The 16,669-nt window shown below is 34.7% G+C and overlaps 2 protein-coding genes across 2 annotated transcripts; one reads left to right on the top strand and one right to left on the bottom strand.

The window, feature by feature from the left end:
* Nucleotides 1-1,504: 1,504 nt before the first annotated feature.
* On the bottom strand, nt 1,505-5,481 carry LOC134693418 (putative defense protein 2). Its single transcript, XM_063554232.1, has 4 exons — nt 5,087-5,481; nt 4,022-4,262; nt 3,276-3,343; nt 1,505-1,996 (listed from the first exon to the last, which is right to left on the bottom strand). Exons 1-4 carry the CDS (start codon nt 5,274-5,276, stop codon nt 1,626-1,628), a joined length of 870 nt encoding a protein of 289 aa, XP_063410302.1. The 5' UTR covers nt 5,277-5,481; the 3' UTR covers nt 1,505-1,625.
* A 634-nt stretch (nt 5,482-6,115) lies between these two features.
* LOC134692122 (PE-PGRS family protein PE_PGRS4-like) lies at nt 6,116-13,342 on the top strand. Its single transcript, XM_063552542.1, has 4 exons — nt 6,116-6,696; nt 7,945-8,191; nt 8,963-9,030; nt 10,113-13,342. Exons 1-4 carry the CDS (start codon nt 6,477-6,479, stop codon nt 12,830-12,832), a joined length of 3,255 nt encoding a protein of 1,084 aa, XP_063408612.1. The 5' UTR covers nt 6,116-6,476; the 3' UTR covers nt 12,833-13,342.
* Nucleotides 13,343-16,669: the final 3,327 nt, after the last annotated feature.

Below are 16,669 nucleotides of genomic sequence, written 5' to 3'. Positions count from 1 at the left end.
TCATATCCGAGACTGAGAGAATTCAATATTGTAAAGAGATAAAGAAACTTAAATGAAAAGAGCAAAAAAATAAAAGTTACAATAAATATAAAGAAAAATACAACACAAGCCGAATCAAAAGTCCGAAAAGTTCATTTGCTTGCGTATCTACCAGTAACAAATATTTCATACATATTCAAGACTTTGAAGTATCCATATCGATCAAAAAGTATTACAACAAAACGAACAAAGTATACTCGATTACCGACGTTAAACGTCAAATTTTGACGTTACCAATTGGGACGCAATATCGTGCTTAACGTCAGAGTGATCTGGAAGAGGATGCTTAAAACTAACATGTTGTGTTGACTGACCTTGATCATGGTCAATATCCAACGTCTTTCGGAGTCTGGACTTTGAGGAAGTTACAAAATCATCACGATCATCCTTAATATTTTCAATAATGTAATTATTTACTTTAACACAATAAACGTATAGTTCGTTCTTATTTTGTACTGTTACACCACTGTCCCAGATTAGGGTAGGGTTGGAATCCCGCTACCATGTTAAACGCCACCACATTTTCTATATACTAGAAAACACCCGTGATATCGCGGGTCCGTAACTGAATTAAAGTATACAACTATGCGTATACCTTATTTTAGTATTGGTATTGTCATCAGATAAAGTCATGCCGATTATAAGATGCACTGTTTTGTCTGCTTTCAAAATCTTTCTGTTTGAACCCGTCGACTTCGAACCTATCAATTATTGGGAAGATAATAATTTGGTAAACAAAAGGGCCTAGAATGGAGTATTTTTTACTCAACTCAACAGTATACAGTAAAACTCTAAATACACCGTTTGGTGGTGCGCCTGTCAGATGCGGAACGTACAGATAAGGTAATAGGTAACAGGTGAATATAGTACTATTGGTATCGGTATCGGATTCGATCCGGAACTTCTTAGTTATTGGCAATATCAATTACGTGGAAAACAAAAGGGCCTGGAGTGGTGTAATTTTTAATCAACATTATTGTACTATATTAGTTATATATTAAGTTGAATTCTTTGATTCATCGTTTTTACGTGATGACGGCTGACAAATTGGACCTCGTAATTTTAGTATTATAGATGCTGGTTTCATATCACACTGAGGATATTGACCATCAACCCATGACAGTAATGTCAATTACTTACTTCTTTATTTTCATCTGCTGTATATTTGTTTAATGGCGTCATCTCATAACAAAATGGTGTATATAAAATAATAGCAAATACTTATTATATACATTGGTAATGTATAAGAAGAAGAATACGTTTACACAAATATGAATAAACATAGGTGCGAATAGAATACAACTCTATTCAGACATATTCTGCTTAGTTCATGTTAAATCGTAGTAAGGGAGGTAACCAAGAGATAAAGCATTGCAGCAAATTATCTCTTAGATAATATGTCGATTGATAATAATCAATACGTCAAAAACATATTGGTCAGGTACACTAAATGGTTACACATATGGAATAGTACATAAAAAATTCTTATTCATTATAGAAATATCATCATATTGCACATTGCACAATAAAGACACTCCGAACTGTTTATCTATAATCATATATATACAACATTAAATATAATATCGTTATAACATTTGTTTGTTTGGATCTGAAAAAGAAATGTCTAGCTTCTTTGCTAAGATTACAGCAGAATTTACGTCTCCTTGTAACAGTTCTTTAGTCAGCAAATCAGTTGACAATTCGTTAAGCTTTTTATCACTTTCATACAACGAATTTGTATCACTTTCTTTAATGTCATTGTTGTTTCTATTAGTGAATGGCAGATTACTAAAAATGTTTCTGGTTTTCAGTTGTCCTAGGGAATTAAACATTTTAGAATACCCTAGGTTTAAGCGTTCTTCAATATTTCGATCCCATTCGGACTTTCCTTTACTGATACTTTCTGCTGTTTTTATTACGGTTCTTGTCCAATCTTCTGATGGCGATGGACCAGCATCTAGTAATAAAGGTAGAACAAATTATCAGGATTATTAAATTATTTTCAATTATAACTAACGTTAAAATACAAAGTTTTGATTTCCTAATACAAGGGAGACAATTTACTCTATCCCATGGCTGAAAAGGTTTTGGAATGTCACCGTCTCATGCAGACCAATCAAAAATCGATAATTAAAGGAAATTCAATTAAATACGATGCTCAAGTTCCACGTTTTGGCTGATATTTTTTTAATAGGCTCAAAATAAAATATAAAAAAACCTTGCTTCTATGTTGATTTTTTAACGTTATGTACGTGGTGTCATAGTTAAATACTTTACATTTAAATTTCAACAGTAAAAGACAATAATGATAGGACATTCGGTATAATAAATTAAATAACACATAGCTGAGAGGATGATGGAGCAGACTGGTACTTCTCCGTTAACAATGTTTTCTCGGGGTAACAATCTGCTCTATCATACTCTCAGCTATGTGGTATTTATATAGTATTAACTGAGACGCACATACCCATGTCCTGTTCAAGAATTTGGATGTAAGTATATATGGCAAATTTTGCATTTTTCTGTTCTTTGTGGTATATTGGAAATAACATTGAATAAAGTATAGACTAATCTGCAGTACACAGGCAAAATTTGCTCACATGAATCTCATATGAAATTCACATGAAAAATTTCACGTGGGATTCACCTCGATCGAGCTTATACATGAAACTCACTTGAACATTTTCTTGTGAATTTCACGTGAATTGAGATTTACATGAACCTGATGTGAATTTGTTTACATGAACCTGATGTGAATTTGTTTACATGAACCTGATGTGAATTTGTTTACATGAATTTCATGTGAAATTTACAACTACAAAAAAATTATCTTTCATGATATTAATTAAATTTGAAAATTTAGATGTTATTTGAAATACTCTATTTGAAGATTCACGTGAAACTCACAAAAACTGATTTCACGTAAGTTTCACGTATAAGCTCGTTTGAGGTGAAATTCACGTGAGATTCACATGAATTTAAATTCACGTAAAATTGATGTGAATGAAATTTGCCTGTGTATATATGCAGCATTAGTTGATTACTAAAGTGAAATCCCTAGTTGTATTTATTGCTATATGTAATACATCAAAATGTATAACGGTCAGGTTTCATTATATGCAGTATTGTAAGTTAATGATGGAAAAAATGTTAGTCTTCCCATTTACTCAAAAATAAAGAAATGAGGTTTAAATACTAGACCGTTACATCATATTTTCTATGGTATTATGACTTACCAGGAGTTGAAATAGGTGCTGATGCCACATCTGTCCAAAATGTCCTAAAATCCTTTACAATTGTAGCACTGAAAAATAAATTCATTGTATATAAGAGCCTGTAAATTCAGTGGTTGTCGTTTGTTTATGTGTTACATATTTGTTTTTCGTTCATTTTTTTAAATAAATAATGCCGTTAGTTTTCTCGTTTGAATTGTTTTACCTTGTCTTATCGGGGCCTTTTATAGCTGACTATGCGGTATGGACTTTGCTCATTGTTGAAGGCCATACGGTGACCTATAGTTGTTAATATTTGTGTCATTTTGTGGATAGTTGTCTCATTGGCAATCATACCACATCTTCTTTTTTTTATAAAACAGCTTAAATAAATGAAATAATGAGGATCTAGGTTGGGTTTACAAAATAGAGAATACTGAAGAAAAATAGGTCCAAAATTAGCAAAGAATAAAGTATGAAGTTGGAGTCCGGTTTACACCTAATTTATTTTATTATCACACCTAATTTATTTTAACATCTTCCTAAATGCTGCGATATTAAATGACGAACAACAAACCAATGTCAAAGCATTTAATTTCACCTGACCATATTAAACTAAATGCGACTCACCACATCACGTGACAGGCGAGTTGTCCTTATTACAATCTGATTATATTTTTTTCGGTTTTCGGTTTTTATTCAGATGTGAAAAGTCATGATGTGGTCTTTGTCAAATACATATATGGAACCAAATATTTGTAGATACTAACCGGAAGGAGAAATTCTTGTAGACTTCTGTTGCTGACATTTTGAAGAGCAGTGTTATTGACGATTTATCTTGATTATTTGTATGCGTGACCGTGTCATTGTCTTGGAAGCAGTTTATCAACTTCCCGCCATTTGAAAATGCTCCAATCGGTTTGGTTTGTTTAGGAGCAAACTTGTCATTTTCTGGCAAAGCTTGTATTAGAAAGCCTCTAAACCTAGCGTTTTCATTGGCTTTGACTGTAACTGAAAAAAATAAAGAAACTGTCAAAATAAAATCAAAAGTAGTTTAGCAATAACTCAAACTTGAAAATGCCAAAACAAAAATAGTGTTTGTATATGTTACAGAATTTGAACTTGCTATGAGTAACTAGACAAGTGTCACATGTAAAGCAATATATGCTTACCCTTCCGGACACCTGATATTCCTGGTGTAAGGTAGGTATTGCTCATTATCATTCTTCTATACGTAGTGTTTTGTGAACTGGTGTTAGTCTTTTCGTTGTTTTATCGCAGTTCTTGCCATATGGTATTGTTGGTTGACTTATGTTTCGACCTATGTTTTTTTTATTGTCCCTGTGGGTTCTTCCTCCTCGATTTTATATACAAACTATCTGCTTGTATGTAAATAAACAGAAAACATGCATGTATACACAGGTACTCGTCTATAAAAATAATCATATTAATATACCTTGTGTTATACTACATAAAGGCATACATGTATATGATCTTTTTTTACCGGAGACAATACTAGTACATGTGCATGTACAGTGCATGTATATACTCATTGGCACTCACACCACATTTTCCTATATCTAGCGCTGTTATTTGATTTAAAAAAGGAAAGGAAAAAAAACATATGTTGCACAACAGTAAGAGAATTCATTATTGGTACAATGAAACAATTTCGATATAAAGTGTCATGCGTCCTGAATGTCTACTGTCAAACAAAAATCCTTTTGTAATAATAAATAATAAAGCTATGTTTTAAAATAACATGGACAAAATAATTTAAAATTTCTGAAATTGCAAGAAAACATTCCCAAATTTGCCTCATTTTAAAAACTCACCTTCTATTAGGTCACCATATCCGGGAAACGTTGAATTCACTAAGATAACGTATGGACTACTGGTAATTTGTGGCTGAACTCCATGATGAGGCTGTCGTCTGCTACAAACGGTTTTAGATTTTGGAGCTCCCGTCGAATATGCTAAACAAATAGAAACATTTGACAAAAGAAACAAAAAAGTCAATTTCATCTTGCAAAATGAAGAAATAAATCTGTGATTTCGTAAAAAGCAATTACATGAAGCCCTTGGCTATGGTTTAACATGACAAGTGCTGTGTTGTATTGGTGTACCCGATATCATGTCAGCCATGTTGAATCATGAACCTGTCGAAGTTAATCTAGACATCAAACTTTATATTGACATGATTTGAAGAATTCTACATGCAAGCTAAAAATAAAACATTAGGTATTCCGGTAAAAACCACAGTTTAAATCTATCTGCGTGTTGTGCAATATATTAAAACAGAAACTACAGTGACAAGCAATACTGCTATAAATTTGAATAATTATTTTTATATTAAACTTTCTTTAATTTACTTATTTATTCATTAAAGAGTGTGTGTTTTTCTTCAAACATTATTGTATAAAAAAAATTATATATGTTGAAGATTTTTTTTCGTGATATGTTTTTAAATCTTGAACTTTTTCTTCAATATAATTTTTTATAGGATTAAGATTATGTTTGTGCTGTTGATCTCATTTACGATTAAAAATTTGGTTGTATTTAAATACGTATAATTTTTTTTTAAATATATGATAGGCAACAAATTCAGAGTCAAAGCAGTCGGAAAGGACAGCCGGACAGATTGTGTCAACCACTCATTGTCAATGGCAACTTCAAAATACGGATGCAATCATTTAGATAAAAATAGTATAGTCAACACAATAAAAGAGTAACGAAAGTTATTTTTATCAACTATTTCTTCCGGTTTTTATTATTTAACTAGTAAATAAACTTGGTAAAACTTTTGTAGCACATATACCCTCGGGTACATTTCAAAAACGGAAGTGAGACCTCTTCGCACATAGATACATCAAATCCGTCAACCCCTTTGATGTAATCTTAACACAGCTTCAAATTCATTAACACCCTTTCAGTTTTCAACAATTTAATGCTGAAAGGAATGACAAAAAACAATAAGATTAAACGCTTTCGTCAAAGGAAAAATATAAACATTGTGAACCGAAATTAAGTTGGAACTGAACAAAATCTCCTGTGTGGTGCCTCGGAAGTTTCCTAACATTCTTGTTGATGTCATATTTATGCTGACGATCATCACGGGAAGTGCTTTCTCCTTTTTTCTGAGTAATGGACTAAAAGTAAATACACAATATTATAAGAAACAAATGATTCGGACTATATAGTAACCAAAAAAGTTTCAAAAGTGCAATGTTTTCTAAATTATTTTCTTTGTTTATATTTGCCGTTGTTATAATAAGTGATGTTAAAAGCTTTAAAACAGGAGTTACAAGACAATCATGTACAAGTATGAGACCAGAACATAAAAGACCAAATACTAACTGGGAATATGCTCCACAATTTACGCGGGATCCACCATTTGAAATAAAAGTAAATACAACAAAAGTTAAACCAGGAGAACTTGTCGAAGGTAAATATTTATTTATTTTTTGACATTGTCTGAATGTTTTCTCTTCTTCATTTAATTTAGCGTTTCTTCATTTATTTCGATATCTTTACCTTAGTTTATTTATTCAGTAATGTGTTGGTCAGCCGAGAATATTTTAGCGCATTGAATTTGATAGGACATTTTATCGGGGGGGGGGGGGGGGGACGTGCGATTTAGCGACAAAGTAAAACCCATTTTAGCGCAATATTGTTAACCCATTTTATAATAAATAATGAATAACAAATAAGAAAATATAATACAATCAAGACAGCGCATTATAAAACTATATCATGTCCATTAAAATACAGCACTAAATCAAATGTTAAAAGTCCGTTATAGTCTAGAATTTATATCCTAGAGAGCATACGAAATGGGCTCTGGATATACCCTTGTACCCGATACTGTTTATAAAATTGTAGTAGGAACTGTTGTCTCTTTATCTTGTCTAGATACTTGTGCATATTCGTCTGTACTTTTCATATATACATGTGGTTTTTTTTTGCAATTTGATGATAGTATTATGAAAAACGTAAATAGTTTGGTGACAGCTATAAAATTGCTCAGGCATAATGGGCAATGAACGACTCGGGGCCATTATTTGTTCGCTTTGAATTTTGGGTTTTTTTTCGCATTTTTGTGTGTTTATCTATTTAATTCAATGTATTGATTTATTTTCAACATAAATTTTTAGTTTTATAGAAGATGTTCGTTTCAAAACTAATAGATCCAACTCTGGAGTGTACATGCGAAATCCAAATCCCATAGAAATGTTTTGCGTCGCAATATTCAAGTGTATTCCATCATGTTCAATCCAAATTTTACATGTTTTAAAGGAAACTTCCGGGTAAATTCCCTAGTTACAAGAACGAGACGATATGTTATGAAAATGACATGTTGGAATAGAAAATAACAACTTATCAAATATTAAAACATGATATATATAGATTGGAATAAAATATCAAATAGTTCAAATAGTAGAATAACAAAAATCCCGAACTCCAAGGAAAATTCAATTCGCAAAGTCCCTTATTAAATGGCAAAATCAAAATTTTAAACACACCATACATCTTTTGATGATAAGAGAAAATCTAACTGATGACACCAATATTGACCGAACCGCTGTATCAAACCCGTCTGAATATCCGTTTGCATTAAAAGAATTCATAAAACAAAATTCCTTTCATTTATATTTTTTCATATCAATAATTGTGAATTTCTTTTCTTTTTCAGTTGTTTTAACATCCAAAGGAAAATATGATTTTTTCAAAGGCTATTTTATGCAAGTTTTTGAGGACAAAAGTTTCTTTAGTAAAATTATACCATTACCTCAGGGGTCATGGATACCTTTAGGAAGGTCAAGGACATTACAATGCCACATTTATGAGGATAGTATCAGTCACACAGAGGCATCATATAAAAGAAATGTAACAATGCTATGGAGAGCTCCGATGGCAGCAACCCATCCTTTTAAAGTAAAGTAAGTATAACCCTATTGCACTCTATAATACTCCGATTCCTTAGCAAACAAGATAGGATAACTCTGTTTTTTATTCTTGAACTATTTAGAAAAATTTTCGCTTTCTTTTTTTTGTTTTTTTTTTGTTTGAGCTTATCATTTACTGTTCGTTATATTTTTACATCCCATTATAATACTTTTAACAAATATTGAGATGTGAAAAGATTGCCAAGGAGACAATTAACCACATTTCAAAGGACGTTGATATAAGCAACTAAAGGTCATACAAACTTCGGTCTTCAACAATGAGAAATAAAAACCATACCGTTTAGTAATCTATTCAATGGATTATCCTTTCTCTTTTTTTGGCTTATTTTGAATATTTTCCCTTTTATTATTTTTTTGCAAGTTTGTTATCTGATTGTGCCGATCATTTTCTGTTCTGTAAACCCAATCCAGGCTCCCTATTAAACAGAAGAAAGGACAAGGGCTTGACATGCCAAGTCCAAATGAGACATTCACACTCTACAAAAGCACAAAAAAACTAAATTACACCCAAGAGCTTCTATGTCTTAATATTTGTCAGTGCGTTTTCTGGCTTTTTAACTTTTGTGCGTTCACACATGCATCACAAGAGAAAAACACCGTTAATAAAATTATGAATGAAATAGAATTTGCATGTCTATACGGAATTTGCTTTTCTTATGGTTTTCCGTATAAATGAATACCGGTACATTTCAAGTTATATTTAGCTATGTGTAAAAAATGTTTAATATGTATTTTTCTTTTTAGAGCTACAGTTGTACGGAACTATACTCATTATTGGGAAGATATCTGGTCGCCAACAATTTATCCTACTGGTAAATAATTTAGCATACTTTTATATAGAGGGAAGAAGGACGTTTTCGGTTTGGGTGTTGCGGGGATGTGGGTTTTACACTAATCGTGACTTTAGAAGCTATGACTTTTCTGGAATTCTGCGTTTATTTTCCCATGAAATCGAGATGCATGACACCCCACCTATCCCCTTTTATAAGTGATTTCGTAAATTTGAAAAGATGAATTGCAAATGAGACAACCTTACTAAAAAAACTACTGACGTGGAAATGAGTAGCTATATATATAATATAGATCGCTGTACAGTTTTCAACAATGAACAAAACTAAAACCGGGTGCAAGTTATAGCCATAAAATGCTCCAACATGGCATACTGTAAAAGAAATCAAACGAGAAAGCAAACAACTTAATTTATATATGCAAATAATCAGCTAGAAGGGTTTCACAGCACAAAGAAGATGCGTTAGGTACTGAAAGTTAAAAATATACGAAACTTCCCCGGTTTTAGTCTATAATTGAAATGTTCAAGATTGATCACCAAATTGGAACATCCTGAAACAGCATAACTGAGTGTCAACATTCTGTAAAGTAATATGATGTTGTACAATTTGAATTCAAATGGCGTTTTCTTTACGACTATCAGTATCAAAATGTTTGCCACTGGACGTAAAGCAACCCAAAATAAGCTTCACAACTACAAATACTGTTCTGCAGTTTCGATACTTCAAGGAGATAATGAAAATAGTTATTTTTTTTATGGTTTAATGTTGGGCTAGTAAGGAATCGACCATGGAATAATCATTTTCTGATTTCGTCGTTATATATAATATATGAAAAAATGAGCAATAGGTAAAAACGACCTCTATTAAAGTTTATGTTATTAATCAACCGATAACTGCCCAAGGCACTTATCTATCTTTTCACTGAATTTTCCCCTTTTAACCAAGGCTTAATATAACCTTTTCATATAATGGTATGTAAGGGGGAGAGGGGGGAATCTGAAACTAGTTTAACACATTTGTACTTATGTTACGTTATATATATATATTACCATCAACACAAAAAGACCTGTTTATAAACTTTGTTTGTCTTATTGTTCTTGTAGAAATGATTACCATAGTAACACCACCAGTAAACCCAAATCCTGCACCGGCAACTCAAAACAAGGAAAACGAGAAAAAAGACCTACTTGAATCTTTAGCAAAAGAAGTTGGAGCCGATAGCGCAAAAGAACTATTAGAAATATTGAGGCAAAAAGTAGATGAGAAAAACAACCCAGCGCCCTCACCTGCGTCAACAGCTGCTCCAACTAAAACAGCCGACCAAAAAATTGACGAATTGAAAAAAAATAATCCAGAGACAGCAAAAAAAATCGAAACGGCCGCAAAAAATCCCAGCATTTTGGATAAAGTTAAAAACTTATTTGGGGGTAAGTCGGAAGGGGAGAAAAAAAGTGGTGGATTCTTATCGAGTATGTTAGGAGGCGGAAGTGGAATGATGAGCATGCTCCCAATGTTACTGCCTATGTTGACAAAGGGCAAAGGAGGAGGAGGAGGAGGAATGGGAGGAATGTTGTCTTCATTAATGGGTGGAGGAGGAGGATCATCGAATCCTATGATGTCTATGATGTCAAGTATGATGGGAGGCGGCGGCGGAGGTGGAGCAGGGGGATTGATGTCCCTCCTTGGAGGCGGAGCACCAAAGAAATCAAGTAATCCGCTGGCAGCACTAATGGGTGGCGGAGGAGGTGGTGGTGGTTCATCCAATCCATTGGCAGCATTTATGGGAGGCGGTGGTGGCGGCGGAGGAGGCTCAAATCCATTGGCAGCATTGATGGGTAGTGGTGGTGGCGGCGGTAGTTCAAATCCATTGGCAGCAATGATGGGAGGTGGAGGAGGTGGTGGACAAAGACAAGGAGGAGGGGGTAACCCAATAAACGATTTAATGTCAAATCCTGCTATCTCGTCAATGTTGAAAAGTATGACCGGTGGAGGTCCTAGACCACCACCAACAGGAGGCGCTGGTGGACAAAATCTAGCTTCACTTCTTGGAGTTGACCCTAATGCCGGTGCACCAAGAGCTGAACTGGCAGAAAATACTTCTGGGACGAAAGCAAGACCTATAAATAACAATGCTTTTCCGCAAATGATTGGAAACACACAGAGACAGAATACAATGGGAGGATCCAACAATAGAAGGGGCGGATCAAGTAATGGAATGGGCGGATCCAACAATGCTATGGGCGGGTTTCAAGGTATGCAAGGAACACAAAACGGAAATGGACAATTTCAAGGAATGAACAGCCAAATGGGAGGATTTAATTCCCAACAGGGAAGATTCGGCGGGCAACAAAATATGGGACAGAATCAGTTTAATCGACCTCAAACATCAGGTCAAATGAATGGCGGCATGACAGGATCGTTTGGAAGCCAACAACAAGGTCAGAACAGATTTCAAAACCAAAATAACATGAATAATCAATTTAATCAAGGTATGAATTCTGGGCAGACAGGTCAAAATGGGTTTCAACAAACACAATCTCAGCAAAACCAGCAATCTACAGTGGTTGACATGAATAAAATTCATAGTATGATGAACGGTCCAAACGGAAATGCAGTTAAGAATGCAATGCAAGAAATGATGGCAGGTAGAAAAACAGCGGCAGAAGTTATGAGCTTGGTAAATTCTCATCCAAACGGTGGGTCGCATACAAATGGACAAACTGGATTGAATAATGGAAATGGTAATCCAGCTGGAAACAATGGATTCAATAATGGAATGTCAAATTCCAATGGACAAGGAGGATTCAATAATGGAAATCCATCCGGAAGCAACGGTTTCAATAGCGGAATGTCGAATTCCAATGGACAAGGAGGATTCAATAATGGGAATAGAAATCCTTCAGGAAACAACGGATTTAACAACGGACAGTCTAATTCCAATGGACAAGGAGGGTTCAATAATGGAAATCCGTCTGGAAACAATGGATTTAATAATAGAATGCCAAATTCCAATGGAGGACAAAACGGATTTAATAATGTAATAACTAATCAAGCTGGAAATGGTGGAAGCAACACTGGGATGGGAAATAATGGCGGACAAGGCGGATTCAGTAATGGTATGCCGGGTCAGAATGGAAATCAAAACAATCAACAATCTTTTAACCAAGGCGGAAATGGTCAAATGCCTCACAACGGTAACACAAATCATAATGGTGGAGGACACAGTGGTCAAGGTCCTAACCCAAATATAAACCCTCCACCAGATAATACACCTAACACCGGAAGTAGTAGTTTTATGGGGATGCCAGATTTCAGTCAAATGGCAGGTGGTCAGTCATCAAAACCCTCAAATTCTATGTCATCGTTTGATATGACAAGTTTTATGGGTGGTGCAGGAAAGGGTGGCTCCAGTGGAGCTAGTGGCGCTAGTGGACAGCCGGATTTAAGCAGTTTAATCAATGGTTTGAAAGAAAATCCAGAATCACCAGACATTTCAAAGTTATTGGACGGTGTTGACATGGATAAAATGGGAGGGATGCTTGGTATGCCTGGTATGAGTGGGGATGACTTAAAAGGGTCTTTAGGAGGACTATTGAATGGACCACAAGGCTCAAGCCTTCTAAGCGCAGCATCTGCATTGATGTCAGGAAGCAAAGTCGAAGATTCAAATCCACTAGCCGGTCTTCTAAACGGCCCAAATGGAGACAAGATTAAAAGCATGGCAGGTGATTTAATGAGTGGAAAGGGAGGTGGATTAGCCTCACTAATGGGTGGCGGGGGCGGCGGAGGTGGATTAGGCGGAATGATGGCAATGTTTGGATAAACCGTCTTTGTAGAAAGTGTGGAAGGATAGGGCATGACAAATTGTAGAAGAATGGGACATAACAAATTGTAAAAATGGAAATTTTCAAATTGACGAAATATAGAAAATTATTTATAAAAGTGTATGGTTTTAAGATACATTGTAAATTATCATTAATTTGGGAATTTTTGCTATAACTTTCGAGTAGCTTATCAATTTAAGTAAATGTAAGTTATTTGTTAGTATTTATGCAGTTAAATTATACATCGCACATTATTGTAATTATATAATGTAATGTGTTGTGCTGGACACGACTAGAAAGAGTAGGTGCACATCAGGAGTTAAAATCATTAAAGTAGGCCATAACTTTATGAAGAATACAATAAACTGTATGTACGTGTATGTGTGCATTGCTGGTCAATGTATTACAGATGTACAACAACAAATATAAAGGTTTTTTTTCAGTTTTGAGCAAACCAATGTGAAAATGAGATTTATATACATTGTTATTCAGGATGAATTATAAACTGCTATTTCTGATGGTAATATTTTGAATTAAAAAAAATATAAGTTATACTTATACCTATACTGTTGTCAAGTTATTAAAGATGGTATATTTTGGAATTTCAAAATGTTACTTAGTATATCGAGTCACTCATAGTGCACATCGGAGATAATAAAATTGAGAATGAAATCGGGAAGGTGTCAAAGAGACAACAACCCGACCATAGAACATAAAATAGCAGAAGGTCACCAACAGTCTTCAATGCAGCGAGAAATTCCCGCCCCCGGAGGCGTTCTCTAGCTGTCCCCTAAACAAATATATACTAGTTCAGTGATAATGAACGCCATATACTAAACTCCAAATTGTTTATTTTTAACAACAGTTATTTGCATGATACGGGTTATATTCTTCTATTATTTTTAATGAAGTCATAATCTTTCAATCAATCTACTTGGAGCCTGGAGCTGGCATGTCATGAACTGTTAGTAGTTCTTTGTAAATTTATGTATCATTGTCATTTTGCTTACTTTCTTTTGTTACCTATTCTGATATCGGATTCTGAATTCTTTAAAATTGAGTTTTACTGTACGTATTGCTGTGTGTTTGGTTTTTTTTTGTCTCCTTTGGCTTGTAGTGTAGGGAGAGGGTTTAGATCTCAAAAAACATATTTAACCCCGCCGCGTTTGTGCGCCTGTCCCAAGTCAGGAACCTCTAGCCTTTGTAAGTCTTGTATATATATATTTTTTTAATTTTAGTTCACTTAAATGTTTTGGAGGAGTTGAATGTCACATTAAATTTCAAAACATATAAATGAACTAAAATGCACTAAACGTGTACACTGTTTTGTTTATGGGCCAGCTGAAGCCCGGTCCCACTGAAGTGCGGGATTGGCTTGCTGTGTTGAAGAACCGTGTGTGGCCTGGCTTTGGCTGTTTCTCCTTTGTGTTCTGGTTGTTGTCGCTTTGAAACCTTCCCAATTTCCATTCTCAATTTTATTTCAATTGACTCAATAAAATTGAGAATGGAAATGGGGAATGTGTCAAAGAGACAACAACCCGGCCATAGAAAAAACAACAGCAGAAGGTCACTAACAGCTGTCTTCAATGTAGTGAGAAATTTCCGCACCCGGATGCGTCCTTCAGCTGGACCCTAAACAAATATATACTAGTTCAGTGATAATGAACGCCATACTAATTTCCAAATTAGGTCAATGTATATATATTATATATATATATATAACAAGAATGTGTCCCCAGTATACAAATGCCCCACTCGCACTATCATTTTCTATGTTCAATGGACCGTGAAATTGGAGTAAAAACTCTAATTTGTCATTAAAATTTGAAAGATCATATCATAGGGAACATGTGTACAAAGTTTGAAGTTGATTGGACTTCAACTTCATCAAAAAACTACCTTGACCAAAAACTTTAACCTGAAGCGGGACAGACGGACGAACAGACGCACAGACCAGAAAACATAATGCCCCTCTACTATCGTAGGTGGGACATAAAAAGCACAGTCATGCTAATGCTGTATTGATATTTTGGTTGTCAAAGTTGGCGAACTGTCATTATTTCGTAAATGTTGATGAAGTTGGCGAACTGTAATGATTTCGCAAATGTTGGCGAAGTTGGCGAGCAGTAATGATTTCATGAAGGTTGGCAAAGTTGGCAAACAGTATTGATTTCGTTAATGTTGGCGAAGTTGGCGATTAGAAATGATTTCATAAATGTTGACGAGTTGGCGAACAATTATTATTTCGTAAATATTGGCGACGTTGGCAAACAGTAATGATTTTGTAAATGTGGGCGACATTGGAGAACATTGCGAACTTTTTACACAATCCTGTACCAGAATGGCAATTTTAAAGGATTATTGTTTTGAATTATAAATACTCAGAGGAAGATTTTCTGGTTAAGTGGTGTGAAGGAGACCTTTGGTAATAATGCGGAACGAAACTAACCATGAAACATTAAGCTGATTGTTTTAAACCATGAAACATTAACATGATGTTAGGCTAAAAGTATCTGAGAAACCGAGTAAACTAAACTTTGAACACTTAAAACAATCAAATTGATGTCAAGGTCAAATCTACTCTGCATGCCAGACGGACATGTAATATTTGTAAACATTTTCTACACCACATAGAGCTATTATATTACTTATAGTACTTGTATATGAGAAATGAACTTGACTATGAAAATTGATTCTGACTTTTAACCACGAACATGAGGTCATTGTCAGATGAGCCTGCAAGAGAGACCTTCAATCTCCTCATTTCAAGTATACTTCGAACATGGCTGAACTAATCCTTTTAGTACACGAGAAACCGATCTGACCATTAAAACTTAAACGTCGTAACTACAATCCCCTTCCCTTTCATGAATTTGACCTACCGAATTAGACTATTTACCGGATTTGTAATCACATAAGCAACACGACGGGTGCCGCATGTGGAGCATGAACATTTTTGACCTCCTTTTTTAGGGGGGTTCGAGTGCCTGAAACGGGAGAAGCTTATTTCAGCATTACTATTTATAATAAAAATAAAAAATAACAGAAATGCTTTTTTTTTCATTCATAGCTAGCCTATTAAGTAAAAAAACCAAGTTTCATAATTAATGTTAATCTCTGTTGGTCAACCAAAACTTTCCGATTCTCCTGTGACCTGTACTATCGAAAAGCTTCAACACACGTTCTTATGTATATATATATATATACGACCTGTTAGTCAAATGCGTTTTGTTTAAATATACTTTTTCACTTTTTTGGTCTTTTGGAAAATGTTGTTTGTGCTGTTTTTAGACCCTTCTACAACGAAATTTGTTTTACATGCACACGTATAAAAATTGCAGTTTTTATCCAACGCAATCATAGGTTTGAACGTAGTTTTCAATTTAGACTCGTTTATATATATATATATATATATACATAAGTACGTCTGAGTCAGTGACAACCCTACAACAGATGTATCCATCGGATCTCCATCAATGATGGTGATACATGGCTGTGTACATAATGTATATACAACTCGTCTAAACATCAACCCAACAATGTTAGATCTGTAAATTTGCTTTCGCAAATTTTTGGTTCTTCCCTCGCCGGGATTCGAACCCATGCTACTGTGATATCGTGACACCAAATCGCCTGCACTGCAGCCGTCCCGCTAGACCACACGACCACCTGGGCCAGGTGGTCGTGTGGTCTAGCGGGACGGCTGCAGTGCAGGCGATTTGGTGTCACGATATCACAGTAGCATGGGTTCGAATCCGGCGAGGGAAGAACCAAAAATTTGCGAAAGCAAATTTACAGATCTAACATTGTTGGGTTGATGTTTAGACGAGTTGTAT

The sequence above is a fragment of the Mytilus trossulus genome, chromosome 12 (assembly GCF_036588685.1).
Source record: "Mytilus trossulus isolate FHL-02 chromosome 12, PNRI_Mtr1.1.1.hap1, whole genome shotgun sequence".
Classification (NCBI taxonomy): domain Eukaryota; kingdom Metazoa; phylum Mollusca; class Bivalvia; order Mytilida; family Mytilidae; genus Mytilus; species Mytilus trossulus.
This window is presented reverse-complemented; position numbering and strand designations above follow the sequence as displayed.